This window comes from Molossus molossus, unplaced genomic scaffold, assembly GCF_014108415.1.
Source record: "Molossus molossus isolate mMolMol1 unplaced genomic scaffold, mMolMol1.p scaffold_m16_p_7, whole genome shotgun sequence".
NCBI lineage: Eukaryota > Metazoa > Chordata > Mammalia > Chiroptera > Molossidae > Molossus > Molossus molossus.
In genome coordinates, this window is record NW_023425401.1 from 100522783 (window position 1) to 100538717 (window position 15935).

Sequence of the window (15935 nt, forward strand, 5' to 3'; positions counted from 1 at the left end):
AGGAAATCCTGTCGTGTGTGATGACATAGGTGTCGACATATGACGACATAGATGTACAGAGGTGTTAGCTAACACTGCAATGGTAATCATTTTGCTATAAGAATTTCAAGCCAATGCACTGATACAATAGTGTGTGTCAATTACATCTCAGTAAAGTTGACGGGGGTGAACAGGCTCCCCCACAGCCATGCCAGCTCTTTCCTCTGTACCCCAGGTGCCCCTGCTGTTTATTCATTTCCCACGTCTGTAGTGATGCCTCATCACTCTGCCATATATCCAGCATCCTGTATTCCATCCTTCTTCCTCCTCCTTTCCAAAGTCTGCGCTTAGCCATGGAGCCAAGGATCAAATGTCTGATTGATAAAGGTGATAGAAGATTTTAAATACCAGGAGGAGGATTCTGGGCTTCACCCAGTAGTCAGGGGGAGGGGCACTGAAGGATCCTGAGCAAAAGGGGTGGTGTAGGGTGTCTGAAGAATATTCATCTCATTGGATAAAAGAGATGTAGTACATACATACAATGGAACACTACTTGGCCATAAAAAAGGATGAAATATTGACATTTGTGACGTATGGGTCTTGAGAAAATCATGCTAAGTAAGTCAGACAGAAAAGGACAAAAACCATATGATTTCACTTGTATGTGGGATATAAAACAGAAAGCAAAAACTGAATAAACAAAACAAACTCATAGACACGGACAAGGACAACCGTATGGTGGTGACCAGAGGGGAAGGGGGGTGGGGAGGTTGTAAAGGGTAAAGGGGGTCAAAGATATGGTGACAGAGGGAGACTAGATTTTGGGTGATAAGCACACAGTGCAACATGCAGATGATGTATTAAATAACTGTACACTTGAAACTTATATAATGTTATTAACAAACAAGAAAAAGAATATTCATCTGAGAGGGTTGTGCTGGAAATCATGGGGCACACAGCAGTGGGGTCGCTGTGTGAAATAAAGAGATCAGATGTAGCCCTGGCCGGTTTGGCTCAGCGGTTAGAGCGTTGGCCCGCAGTCCAGAGAGACCCGGGTTCGGTTCTCGCTAAGGGCATGTACCTCGGTTGCAGTTTGTCCCCGGTCCCAGTTGGGGTCGTGTGGTAGGCAGTCAGTCAATGTGTCTCTCTCACATCGATGTTTCTCTCTCTCTTCCTCCCTCTCTCTCTATCTGAAGATAAATGAAAAAAGTGTCCTCTCAGGTGAGGATAAAAAAATAAATTAAAAATAAAAACGGATGTAAAAGACTCTATTGTGAAGGCACCAGGAGGACTTGGCAGCTGGTTGGGCTTGGTGGCAGGGAGGGATGGAGTGAGTCAAAGGGGACACCACCAAGGGAGAAGACCTGGCCGGGACATGATGTGAAATACGCCAGACACAATATCCTATGATTCCCCTTCTCTGAAATATGTAACACAGTCCAATTCACAGAAACAGAAAGTAGAAGCCACCAGGGCCCGGGGGTGGGTAGGAGCGAGGAGGTATTGCCTAATAGGTGGAGAGTGTCTGTTCAGGATGACGAAGAAACTCTGAATGGTTCAATGCCACTGAACTGGACACTGACAATGGTTATAATGGTCAGTTTTGTGTTATGTATATGTTATCACAATCATGGAAAGGTGGAAAAGGGGGGGAGAGCTGGCTGGAGGAGGACTTTTAGAGTTCTGTTTTAAGTATGGCTCATTCGAGGTTTACATTCCTGTCCATTCTGAGTATCAATATCCTCTGGAGAGAGAACTGGAATGTGGCCGGAGACCAGGGGTGAACCCTTAGGCACAGCTCAAGGTCGGCAGCTAGGCTGGATCTCACCCAGTCCCAGAGGTGCCCAGTTCTCATGCTAAAGATGCTTCTTGCTGTTCCCCAGAGAAATGTTTCTTCAAAGGGTTTGCAAGGAATTCTATGAACATAGTTGCCATTTAGCAACTAAGAAATTGGCGTGCACTATTGATAAGAGAGTTATGAAGCCAGGAAAAATAGTTCAGAGGACAATTGCAAAAATAAATAGCCACAAAAAAAAAAAAAAAAAAAGAGTAACAAGAGCATACAGTGGAGTAAAGACAGCCTCTTTAATAAATGGTGTTGGGAAAATTGGACAGCTACATGCAAAAAAATGAAACTAGACCATCAACTTACACCATACACAAAAATAAACTCAAAATGGATAAAAGACTTAAATGTGACCCGTGAATCCATAAAAATTCTAGAAGAAAATGTAGGCAACAAAATTTCAGACATCATACGCAGCAGAATTTTCACTGATACATCACCTAAGGCAACAGAAATAAAGGAGAAAATGAACACATGGGACTACATCAAACTAAAAAGCTTCTGCACAGCAAAAGAAACAATCATCAAAATGGAAAGGCAACCCACTGTATGGGAGAACATCATTGCCAATGATATATCAGATAAGGGGTTAATTTCCAATATATACAGAGTGCTCATACAACTCCACAAAAGGAAGACAAAGAACCCAATTAAAAAATGGGCAGAGGAGCTGAATAGACACCTCTCCAAACAGGACATACAAATGGCCAAAAGACATATGAAGAAATGCTCAACATCACTAATCATCAGAGAGATGCAAATTAAAACAACAATGAGGTATCACCTCACACCTGTCAGAATGGCCGCCATCAACAAATCCTCAAACAACAAGTGTTGGCGAGGGTGTGGAGAAAAGGGGACTCTAATACACTGCTGGTGGGAATGCAGACTGGTGCAGCCGCTATGGAAAACAATATGGTGCTACCTCAAAAAATTAAAAATTGAACTTCCATTTGACCCAGTGATCCCACTGCTGGGAATATACCCTAAGAAGCCTGAAACACCAATCAGGAAGAATATATGTACCCCCATGTTCATAGCAGCACTATTTACAATAGCTAAGATCTGGAAACAGCCCAAGTGTCCATCAGTAGACGAATGGATAAAAAAGCGGTGGTACATATACACAATGGAGTACTATGCAGCGGTAAGAAAGAAAGATCTCTTATCCTTTGAGACGACATGGAGGGACCTGGAAAGTATTATCCTAAGTGAAAGAAGCCAAGCAGAAAAAGACAAATACCACATGATCTCACTTATATACGGAATATAATGAACATAACAGTCTGAGGAATACAGTAGACCCAGACACATGGAAGTAGGGCACAGACTGACATCCCTCAGAAGAGGGGATGGGGGGGTGGGGGGGTGGGAAGAGATAAACCACAGAACTTATATGCATGTATGCATGACCAATGGACATGGACAACTAAGCCGGGGACAGGGTGGAGGGGGGATGGGGTGGGGGGTGCCCATGGGGTAAAAAGGTAAAATATCTGTAACAAAAAAAAAAATAAATAAATAAATTCATAAAATAAATAAATAAATAAATAGCCACACAGCACAGGAAACAAAAAAGGTAAACCAGATACGAGAATAATAATTTTTAAAATTCCATTTAAAAAATAATCTTTAGAAACATAAAGTAGATAGGAATAAATTTTACAAGAGAGGTGCAAGATTTACATAAATAGCTATAAGATCCTGCTGAGAAACTGAAAAAGACTTGAATAAATGGTGAAATATACCTGTGTCTAAACAGAAATATTCAGTATTCTCTCTGTATTAACCCATAATTTCAGCACAGTCCCAATTAAACTCTCATAGGGATGGGGCAGGGGCAAGGGTTTGGAGAAGATCTTGATAAAGTGACTTCAAAGTTGTTCTAGAAAAACACGACTGAGAAAATTGCTTGAAAAATTCTGAAAAAAAACGTTGACAGGGGTACTTGCCCTACTAGATATGAAGAATGTATTGCAAAATACTGCAATTAAACCATGTCATATTGGACCAACAATTAACTTGTATTCTTTCCCCAATAACATGAAATGCCTTCTTTATTATATAAGTCCCCATATATATTAGAATCTACAAATGTATCCTTAGAACAGAATAGAAAATTTAGCCCTGGCCAGTGTGGCTCAGTCGGTTAGAGTATCATCCCATACACCCAAGGGTCCGAGGGTCTCATTCTGGGACAGACCATATAGCCAAGCTCTGGGTTCGATCCCTGGTCAGGTGTGTATGGGAGGCAACAGATCAATGTTTCTCTCTCACATGTATGTTTCTCTCTCACTCTCTCTCTTCCTACCTCTCTCTGGAATCAATGAAAAACATATCCTCAGGTGAGGACTAAAAAATTATATTTAACATATAAGGGATGGAGTATTCACTAAAAATATATGAGCGTAGTCCAGTTGGTGTGGCTCAGTGGTCGAGTGTCAACCCATGCACCAAGAGGTCGCCAGTTCTATTCCCGGTCAGGACACATGCCCAGCGTGTGGGCCTGATCCCCAGTGGGGGGCATGTAAGGAGGCGGCCAGTCGATGTTCTTTCTCATGGATGTTTCTATCTCTCTCTCCCTCTCTCTATAAAATCAATAAAGAAAAATAAAATTGTTTTTAATATGCGAGTGTAACTGGTGAGCCACGTGGATGTGACAAAGCCAGTTCTGTACCATGTTTCTATTTTTTTTTTTTTAATTTTTTGTGGCTGTTACAGATGTTTCTCCTTTTTAACCCCATTGACACCCTCCTCCTCATCCCCCCCAACCCCGTCTCCAGCTTTGTTGTCCATGTCCATTGGTTATGCGTACATGCATATAGGTTCTGTGGTTTATCTCTTCCCTCTCCCACCACCCCCTCTTCAGAGGGTTATCAATCTGTACCCTACTTTCATGTCTCTGGGTCTACCCTATTCCTCAGACTGTTATGTTCACTATATTCCACAAATAAGTGAAATCATGTGGTATTTCTCTTTTTCTGCTTGGTTTGTTTCACTTAGGATAATACTTTCCAGGTCCCTCCATGTTGTATCAAAGGATAAGAGATCTTTCTTTCTGACAGCTGCATAGTACTCCATTGTGTACATGTACCACGGCTTTGTTATCCATTCGTCTACTGATGGACACTTGGGCTGTTTCCAGATCTTAGCTATTGTAAATAGTGCTGCTATGAACATGAGGTTACATATATTCTTTCTGATTGGTGTTTCAGGCTTCTTAGGGTATATTCCTAGAAGTGAGATCACTGGGTCAAATGGAAGTTCAATTTTTAAATTTTTGAGGTAGCACCATATTGTTTTCCATAGTGGCTGCACCAGTCTGCATTCCCACCAGCAGTGTACTAGAGTCCCCTTTTCTCCACACCCTCGCCAACACTTGTTTGATGATTTGCTGATGGCAGCCATTCTGACAGGTGTGAGGTGATACCTCATTGTTGTTTTAATTTGCATCTCTCTGATGATTAGTGATGTTGAGCATTTCGTCATATGTCTCTTGGCCATTTGTATGTCCTGTTTGGAGAGGTGTCTATTCAGCTCTTCTGCCAATTTTTAAATTGGGTTTATTGTCTTCCTTTTGTTGAGTTGTATAAGTACTCTATATATGTTGGAAATTAACCTCTTATCTGATGTATCATTGGCAATGATGCTCTCCCATACAGTGGGTTGCCTTTCCATTTTGATGATTGTTTCTTTTGCTGTGCAGAAGCTTTTTAGTTTGATGTAGTCCCATGTGTTCATTTTTTCCTTTGTTTCTGTTGCCTTAGGTGATGTATCAGGGAAAATTCTGCTGCGTATGATGTCTGAAATTTTGTTGCCTACATTCTCTTCTAGGATTTTTATGGATTCACGGGCACATTTAAGTCTTTTATCCATTTTGAGTTTATTTTAGTGTATGGTGTAAGTTGATGGTATAGTTTCATTTTTTTGCATATAGATGTCCAATTTTCCCAACACCATTTATTAAAGAGGCTGTCTTTACTCCATTGTATGCTCTTGCTTCCTTTGTCAAATATTAATCGGGCTTAATGTCTTGGGTCCATTTCTGTGTTCTCTGCTCTGTTCCACTGGTCTATATGCCTCTTCTTGTGCCAGTACCAGGCTGTTTTTATTACAGTAGCTTTGTAGTATAACCTGATATCTGGTATTGTGATCCAACCTACTTTATCCTTCTTTTTCAAGATTGCTGTGGCTATTTGAGGTCTTATTTGGTTCCATATGACCTTCTGACACATTTGTTCTAGTTCTGTGAAATATGCCATTGGTATTTTGATGGGGATTGCATTGAATCTATAGATTGGTTTGGGTAATATGGACATTTTAATAATATTAATTCTTCCAATCCATGAATAAGATATGTGCTTCCACTTTTTAATATCTCCCTCTATTTCTTTTTTCAATGTTCTGCAGTTTTCTGCAAATAGGTCCTTTACTTCTTTGGTTAAATTTATTCCTAGGTCTCTTAATTTTTTTTGCCACAATGGTAAATGGGATTGTTTTATCAGTTTCTCTTTCTGTGAGTTCATCATTGGTGTACAAGAATGCCATTGATTTCTTGACATTAATTTTGTATCCTGCTACTTTGCCAAATTCATTTATTAAATCTAGTAGATTTTTGATGGAGTCTTTAGGGTTTTCTATGTATAATATCATGTCATCTGCAAATAATGACAGTTTCACTTCCTCCTTTCCAATTTGGACCCCTTTTATTTTTTCTTCCTGTCTGATTGCTGTGGCTAAGACTTCCAGTACTATGTTAAATAAGAGTGGTGAAAGTGGGCATCCCTGTCTTGTTCCTATTCTTAAGGGAAATGCTTTTAGTTTCTGCCCATTGAGAATGATGTTGGCTGTAGGTCTTTCATATATGGCCTTTATTATGTTGAGAAATGATCCCTCTATTCCCACATTGCTGAGCGTTTCTATCAGAAATGGATGCTGGATTTTGTCTAATGCTTTTTCAGCATCTATTGATATGATCATGTGGTTTTTATTCTTCATTTTATTTATGTGGTGTATCACATTTATTGATTTGCGAATATTGTGCCAGCCTTGCATCCCTGGGATGAATCCCACTTGGTCATGGTGAATAATTTTTTTGATGTATTGCTGGATCCGATTTGCTAGTATTTTGTTAAGGATTTTGGCGTCTATGTTCATCAGGGATATTGGCCTGTAGTTTCTATCTTTGTAGTGTCTTTTTCTGGTTCTGGAATTAGAATTATGCTGGCCTCATAAAACGAGTTTAGAAGTCTTCTTTCTTCTTGAATTTTTTGAAATAGTTTGAGGAGAATGGCTTTAGTTCTTTTTTGAATATTTAGTAAAACTCCCCCGGGAAGCCGTGCAGGCCTGGGCTTTTGTTTGCTGGGAGAGTCTTGATTACCTCTTCAATTTCCTTAGTTGTTATTGGTCTGGTCAAGTTTTCTATCCCTTCCCGGTCCAGTTTTGGGAGACTATGTGTTTCTACAAATCTGTCCATTTCACTTAGATTGTCAAATTTGTTGCCATATAATTGTTCATAGTAGTTGTTAATGATCTTTTGTATTTCTGTGGTGTCAGTTGTTACTTCTCCTCTTTCATTTCTGATTTTGTGTATTTGGATTCCCTCTGTTTCTTGGTGAGTCTAGCTAAGGATCCATCAATCTTGTTGATCTTTTTGAAAAAAAAAAACAGTTTTGTTTCATTGATCCTTTGAATTGTGTTTTTGGTCTCTATGTCATTTACTTCTGCTCTGATCTTTACTATTTCCTTCCTTCTACTTGCTCTGCAGTTTTCTTTTTGTTTGCTTTCTAGTTCTTTAAGTTGTGAGGTTAGATAGTCTATTAAAAATTTTTCTTGTTTCTTGAGGTAGGCCTGTAGTGCTATGATCTTCCCTCTCAGAACTGTTTTCACTGCATCCCATAGATTTTGTGTTGTTGTGTGTTCATTTTCATTGGTTTCCAGGAACCAATGAATTTCTTCCTTGATCTCCTCGGTAACCCATTCATTGTTTAATAACATGCTATTTAGCCTCCATGTTTTCAGATGTCTTTGCATGTTCTTGTTGCAATTGATTTCTAGTTTCAGGCCATTGTGATCTGAGAAGATGCTTGATATGATTTCAATCTTCTAGAACTTGTAGAGATTTAGTTTGTGTCCTAACATGTGGTCTATCTTTGAGAATGTCCCATGTGCAGTTGAGAATAATGTGAATTCTCTAGTTTTGGGGTGTCATTCTCTGTAGATATCTATTAAATCCATTTGGTCTAGTGCTTCATTTAGAGTCTTTGTTTCCTTGCTCATTTTTTGTCTAGAGGATCTATCCAGTGATGTCAGCAGGGTGTTGAAGTCCCCTGCTATTATTGTATTGCTATTGATTTCTCCTTTGAAGTCCTCCAGAAGATTTTTAATGTAATTTGGTGCTCCTATATTTGGTGCATATATGTTTATCAAGGTTATATCTTCCTGTTGGATAGATCCTTTCAATATTATGTAGTGACCTTCTTTGTCTCTAGTTATGGTCTTCATTTTGAAATCTACTTTATCAGATATGAGTATTACTACTCCAGCTTTTTTTTGTTTTCCGTTTCCTTGGAAGATTTTTTTTCCATCCCTTCACTTTCAACCTATGTGATTCTTTTGTTGTGAGGTCCATCTCTTGTAAACAACATATAGATGAGTCATGCTTTCTTATACAATCAGCTACACTGTCTTTTTTTATAGGAGCATTCAATCCATTTACAGTTAAGGTGATTATTGATATGTACTTATTTATTGCCATTTTTGTTTAGTGTGGATATATTTTTCTTCCTATTTCTTCTACTAATTATAGCAGTCCTTTTAACATTTCTTGCAGTGCTGGTTTGGTGCTAATGTTTTCCCTTAGCCTTTTTTGTCTGGGAAGCTCTTTATTTGACCTTCTATTTCAAATGATAGCCTTGCTGGGTAGAGTAGTCTTGGATTCAGATCCTTGTTTTTCATGACCTTGATTACTTCATGCCATTCCCTTCTGGCCTGCAGTGTTTCTGTTGAAAGCCTTATGGGGGTTCCTTTGTAAGTAACCTGTTGCTTATCTCTTGCTGCCTTTAGGATTCTCTCATTGTCTTTAATTTTTGGCATTTTTAAAACTATGTGTCTTGGTGTGGACCTGTTTGGGTTCTTCTTACTTGGGCTCTCTGTGCTTCTTGAACTTGAATGCCTTCTTCCTTCACCAAATTAGGGAAGTTTTCTGTTACTATTTCTTCAAATATATTCTCTAGCTCTTGCTCATTTTCTTCTTCTTTGGGGATTCCTATGATGCGAATATTATTAGGTTTCCAGTTGTCCCACAGTTCTCTTAAGATGTCTTCCTGTTTTTTAATTGTTTTTTCCTTTTGGTTTTCTGATTGGTTGATTTTTTCTACCCTGTCTTCTAATTCACTGATCCGGTCCTCAGTTTCCTTTACTCTGCTGTTTAGACCTTCCAATATGCTCTTTATTTCTGATATGTCAGTCTTCATTTCTTCTTGGTGGTTTTTAATTTCCAATTGGTTGATTTTCAACATTTCTATGTCTTTACTCATGGTGTTGATGTCCTTAGTCATGCTGTTGAGCTTCCTCAACATCATGGCTCTGATTCTAGCTCTGTTAACTTCCTTAACTATTCCTCATTTATCTCATTTTTGGTAGAGGTCTCTTGTTCTTTCATTTGGCATTTGTTTCTTTGTTTCACCATTTTGGCTATCACAGTGGGCTTTGGAGCCTGCCAAATTTTCCCTGTGGGTGTTGACGTTCTGCTGTTTGTGGCTTCCTCTTCTGGTTTTGGATGAACAAGGGAGAAGGACCCACAGTAAACACCACTGTCAAGTCTTACTATCCTGGGCAGAGTTGCTAGCCCAGGAATGGTTTAGTTATCCTCTAGCTTTTTGCCTGGAGGCTATCAGCTGTTACTTGAAGACCCTTAGATTCTCAGTTGAATGAAAAACTCCCTCAGATGCTCAGTGTAAAGGGATTTCCTAATGGTGGGGCAGATGCTGGTTGTTAATGAGCCTCAATTTGCATTTCAATGGCCCATAGGGTGGGGTTGAATCTCCCCAGAACCCTGGGAAGTAGTAAGATGACCACCATCCTGTGTTGCCGCAACTCAGCAAAAGCTCTGAGCGCCCTCCAAATCCCGAGTGTCCCCACACAGTTCCCGTCTAGCCCGCCCTTCCTCTGCCGGAGCCCAAGGTGAGTGGCTGTGGCTATCTTAGCGTCTGTCCCAGCTCTGCACTGTGGGGCCACCTGGGAGTGTAACCCGAGGGCGCTGCTCACAGCTCAGACTGCTGCTGTCTATGGGCTCCCAGCCCCATCTCATGTCTCCCCAATCCTACCAGGATCAAGTCAGTGTCCCTGGTTATATGGTCCTCGCAAGCTCCTTTTCTGTTGCTTTTTCCCGACGATTTGTCTTTACTTTAGTATTAATTCCAATTTGGTCCTGGGAGACAGTCTGTGTAGCTTCCATTCACTCCGCCAACACTTGGAAATCCCTGAACCGTGTTTCTTGTATCCTGTTAAATCCAGACAGACCCAATGTCTAAACATCAAGTATGAAGCCAAATTAACCCAATAGAAAGGAGAGCGACACAAGAACGTTGCTGTAAAAAATAAGTTAGAAACCAATGAGAAAGACAGTAAAAACATTAATAAATCTAAACAGTGGCTTAAAAAAAAATGTCCAGACTTCCGGGCAAGGTGGCGGGTAGGTAAACGCGGTATCGCGTCCTCCTCCCACAACCACATCAAAGTTACAACTAAACTACAGAACAACCATCCTTCAAAACCACCTGAAAACAAGCTGAATGGAAGTCCTACAACTACGCAATTAAAGAGGAATTAAAGAAGCAGCCACATCGAGACTGCTCCGAATTAGTAATCTTTTGGCTCGACGCCGAGGAATTCCAGCCTCTAGTCACTCAGCGCATCACAAAGTGCCCCGTCTGAGTGGAGACGATATTGCAGTACACAAGGGAAAACACGGAAGAACATAAAGACTTATGCAAAGCTCTTTGCTTAATTAAAGACATGATTGCAGCAGTGGATTGAAAAGTCAGCGACTATGAGAAAAACCAAAAGTGGCTTGAGATCCTAAGTAAGATCGAGAACAAAACGTATACAAAGCTCGAAAACGGCCATGTGTTCAGGAAGCAGGCACTGATAAGCAGAGAGAGGACTCTGTTATATGACGGCCTTGTTTATTTGGAAAACTGCTACTGGCCGTTTCAAAGATATCCTAGCTCTACTTCTAACTGATGTGCTGCTTTTTTTACAAGAAAAAGACCAGATGTGTTTGCAGCTGTTGATCAGATGCCATCCGTTATTTCCCTTCAGAAGCTTATTGCTGGAGAAGTTGCTAATGAGGAGAGAGGAATGTTTCTGATCAGTGCTGCTTCTGCTGGCCCTGAGATGTGTGAGAGTCACACCAATTCCAAGGAGGAACGAAATGACCGGATGAGACGGACCCAGCAGGCTGTCGAGAGTTGCCCAGAGGAAGGGGGAGGACCAGTGAATCTGACGAAGAGCGGCGGAAAGCTGAAGCAAGAGTGGCCAAACCCAGCACTGTCAAGAAATACTCTGCAATCAAGACCAACAAGTTTGTACATATTTGGAGGAGAAGCTGCATATCTATGCTGAACTTGGAGAACTGAGTGGATTTGAGGATGTCCATCTGGAGCCCCACCTCCTCATTAAACCTGACCCCGGAGAGCCTCCCCAGGCAGCCTCATTACTTGCAGCTGCACTGCAAGAAGCCGAGAGCCTACGAGTTGCAGTGAAGGCCTCCCAGAAGGGTGATGCCTGCCACTCGTCCGAGGAAGGATATGAAGACTCTGCCTTGACAGATGTGCCCAGCTGTGACCCGCCGGGATCGCCTGCTGCCTGCAGCTTTTTCCTATTAAGTGAAAGTAAGATGGAGAATCTACCTTCTCAGTATCACCACCATCACATGAACACCTCTCTGCAAGAAAAGAAGCAAAATGAAAAGATGGATGACAATTGATGCCATTTGTCAGTTCGGTCTCTATTAGTGTGTAAGCTCCCTGAGGGCAGGGTCTCTGCGTTGCTCTGCTCTGTGTTAGCACCTCCTACAAGAGTATTCAGTACATGTGATTTTTATGGTGTTTGCTATTTGGAAATATGTGTCAGCTGTGTATAAAAGAGCCCAGTCCACTGGCTGTTGTGTGATGATGTCCTTTTTGTTTCTGTCTCAACGGCGTGCTTTCAGCACCAGTCACAGAAGGGACAGGAGGAAGAGGCTGTTGGGATGTGGATCCCGGGACCCAGGGTGTGGGAGCCGACTCGGCGGTCTCTGATGCAGGGGAGAAGGTATTGTGAACTGACTTGTTAGTAAATGGCACTGGTTTATCTGTGTAATAAAATAACCTCAGGTCCTGGTCTGTCCATGGCCGAGAGTGGTATGAACATGTTTTCTTGAATTGTTCTCAAGTTCAATATTCATATTTAAACTTTCTAACTTGTTTCTCCTTAGAATGTTCTTCTTCTTCCTATATCATGTAGGTGTAAACAAAGAAACACTTGAAAAGTTATTAAAAAAGATTTAAAACTCAAAAAGAAATGTCTAATTTAGGAAAACTTGCAAACATCGTGACACTGAAATACTAGACAAAAGTGATTTGGAAGATGACACTGCAGCAGACCCGATTTAGCCTCTTTTAACTGATCAGAAGGCAGCTAGAGTACCAAACCACATTAGACAATCTAGGTGTACTTTTTCGATTGTTAAGGGCTCCCTATATGATAAAAGGAATGGGGTACATAAATTCCAAGCCAGCAGAAGGAAATATGGAGGGGGAGGGGGAGTGCAAACTGAATTAATCCAACAGAAGGAGAAAAGAGAAATAAAGCAAAAAAGGAAAGACATGGTTAAGAGGAAATGTAAAACAAAATGACAGACGTAAGTCCAAATATGTCAGTAATCACAATAGATGTAAATGGACTGAACTCATTAGTAACAGCACAATATCAGATTGAATGGAAAAAAATAAGCATCAGTTATCATAAAGGGCTGGAAAAAGATATGCCTGGAAAATACCAACCAAAGCCAGTTTGGATGTTATTATGGGAGAAAACAGAATCTAAGGCCTGAAGCAATATCGGGATAAAGACATAATAAGATTCATCCACATATAGAATAAGTCAATCATATCCGAGGATGCAACAATATAGCCTCAAAATATACAAAGTATATGTCTCACCTATAAGCAGAAATGAACAAAGGCATCATATTACTGAGAAACTGTTAAGCAAACTCTAGACCAAGTATCATATATTTATATAATACAATTAACAATATATAACAATATATGTATACTGCATGAGAAACAATGTCTTTTTCTGTTAGGGACAAGAAAGACATTTATTTTGTTTACTTACATCCCAAGTGCTAGCATAATGCCTACCACATAATAGGTTTTCATAAATATTTGTAGAATAAGCGAATAAAAGGTCAGCCATCTCTTCCTACACTAAGTCTGGGTTCTACCCTGGCCCATCCCCTTCCCTAAGGTGGGCGTTAGCTCTTTGCCTTAGTAATAATAGACAGTAGACTAATACCTATTAATATCTACTCTTCGAATAGTACCTCGGGATTTTTAAAAATTGATTTAAGAACACATTCTTTTTAAGCACACATGGAACATGAATAAAAAATCACTATGTAGAGAACAAAAGGAAAGTCTCAATAAATCCCAAATGATAACATTCTCTGACCAAAAAAAAATGCAATTAAATTAGAAACAAAGAATAAAAAAAATTAACAGATAATTCATTGGTGAAAGAGAAACTCAAAACAGATACAACATAGAAATAAAAATAAAGTTACTCTGTAACAACACGTGCTGAATGCAGCTAAATGACTTATTAAAATTAAAAAGGACTGAAAATAAATAAGCTGAGTACTGAACTCAAGAAGCCAGAGGTTAGGAGAACATATAAAGCCAAGGAAGAAAACAAAATAAAGAGAAGTTAATGAAACCACCAAAAAAATCAATAGAGAACACAATAAAAAAAACAATATTGTTCTTTGAAGTTTAATAAAAGAGACAGACCAAGAAAAAAAGGCACAAATACATGATATTAAAATATGAAAAAAATCTGCCCTGGCTCAGTGGTTGGAGCGTCAGCCCGTGTACCAAAGGGCTGCAGGTTCTATCCCTGGCCCTGGGGTCATTCGAGAGACAACCAGTCGATGTGTCTTTCTCACATCGATGTTCCTCTTTCTCTCTCCCTATCCCCTTCTCTCTCTTCCACTCTCTCTCTAAAAAAAGAGGGGAAAAAAAAAATCTCACACATTTTTTGAAACTCACAAGAGAACACTAGAAACAATTTATATCAATTCATTTGAAAACCTAGATGAATCAATTTTCTAAAATATATGGATTACCCAAATTGACTCCATTAAAAGTATTAAACATAAGAAGACTCTAACTCTTATGTAAATTTAAAATAGTTTTTAAAACTCCTCCTTCTAACACCCCCTAACTTCCCCCCACCACTCACCTCAAAATAAATAAATATTAGACGTAAATTTACAGGCAAGTCTTAGCAAACATTCAGAGGTTCATTCCTGTGTTGTAGACACTACTGTAGAAATGGCGGGAAGGTGGGTGTCTGGGCTGGTGTGGAAACCAATGCAGGTTTCCCTGAGAGTCCTGGAACCATTAGAATTTAAGTGCCAAATTTTGCTTTTTTTTTTTTAATAGTTTAATGAGGTTTATAACTTTTATATCAAAAGAAGACAAGGCCAGCATAAGAAAATTAAATTATAAAACAATCTCTCACCTATGAACAAGGATGCCAATCCTGTGACCAGCTCCGCAAGGTAGGTGTTATTACGCCCATTGTATTGATGAGGAAAGTGAAGGCCGGTAACTGACCAGACTCCCTGGTGGAGCTGGATCTAGTCCCACCTACTCTGCTCTTGGCTCTGGTCCCTCCAGGGGCAGGACTGGAGAGCTAAGGCCCCTTCCCTCAGCCAGGCCCCACCAAGGGGATGTCCAGGTGGTCCAGGTGGTGGGGAGACCTCCCTTCTGGGCACTCACCAGGATGGGCTCCACCAGCTTCCCCTCCGGCATGACCGAGCGGTTCATCTTGGCGATGTGTTGCAGCGTCGCCAGGGCAGCCTGGGTGTTCCCGGTGGAGACATTGAACCGAGCAGATTCGGGAATGAACTGGACACAGGTGACAAACAGTTGTGGCTGCTTGGCCCCAGGGTCAGGGCTCTTACCAATCCGTATGCTGACTACACGGCCGGTTCCCAGCCCGGTTCCCAGCCCCGGGAAGGGAGCCCAAGCCTGAGGCGCACGCTGCAGCCCGCTCGCGCCTGCATTCCGGGGGGATGAGGGGTGGGAACCACGAAGGTCGCCTGTTCCTTACAGTCTCCGCTTGGATGGCAGCGGGCTGATACTCAGCTTCAGACCAATTTGGTTCAACATACTTGTTAATACAACGAACTTCCTCCTCCAGTAGTAAATGTCCCCGAGACCCCCAGTGCCCCTCCACGGCTGCCACCCCAGTCCTCAGCAGAATCAGGATCTCCCCACAATGCGACAGCCTGCAGGTGACCATGCCCGGCGCCTGCAGCACCCGGAGGTGGGCGATCCGTCCTGGGCATAGAGGCCCTTACCCCAGGACTGTTGCACAGTTTGAACACCACTCGGCCAACAGTACAGGCCTCCACTGAGGCGGGGCCTGGAGAGCCAGCCTGGGCTGCTCCCTGCCCCGGGGCCTCACACCCTCCTCCCCCAGCAGCGCCCGCCCCCCATTCCCGCGGCCAGTGGGCGCTCAGGTTCTCCTCATCTCCCACCTGCATTACCCTGACACTTTCTAACTGCTTTTCTGCCCTCTCCTGCCCAGGCTCCAGGTATCCCGATGCCAGCTTCCCAGCACACAACCCATCTCCCTCCATTGCCCTGGCCTGCGAGGCCCTTCCTACACTGGGCACAGGCCTGTGTTCCCAGCCTCCCCGCACCCCTCACCCCCGCCACCCAGCCTACCTGCTCTCCCTCTAATTCTGCGTGTTCACACCTTCAGACGGGCCTTGCACACCCGTGACTGAGATGGACACTTACATAAAGGAAAGGGGAGACATGGGGCAGAC

General features: G+C 41.6%; 1 protein-coding gene across 1 annotated transcript in view; it reads right to left on the bottom strand.

The window, feature by feature from the left end:
* The window catches only part of SVOPL (SVOP like), a 71683-nt gene that overhangs the window by 38026 nt on the left and 17722 nt on the right, over positions 1 to 15935 (bottom strand). Inside the window, exon 8 of the mRNA XM_036247208.1 lies at positions 14878 to 15006. Within this exon, the coding sequence (XP_036103101.1) occupies positions 14878 to 15006 (129 nt within the window). The remainder of the gene's footprint in view (positions 1 to 14877; positions 15007 to 15935) is intronic.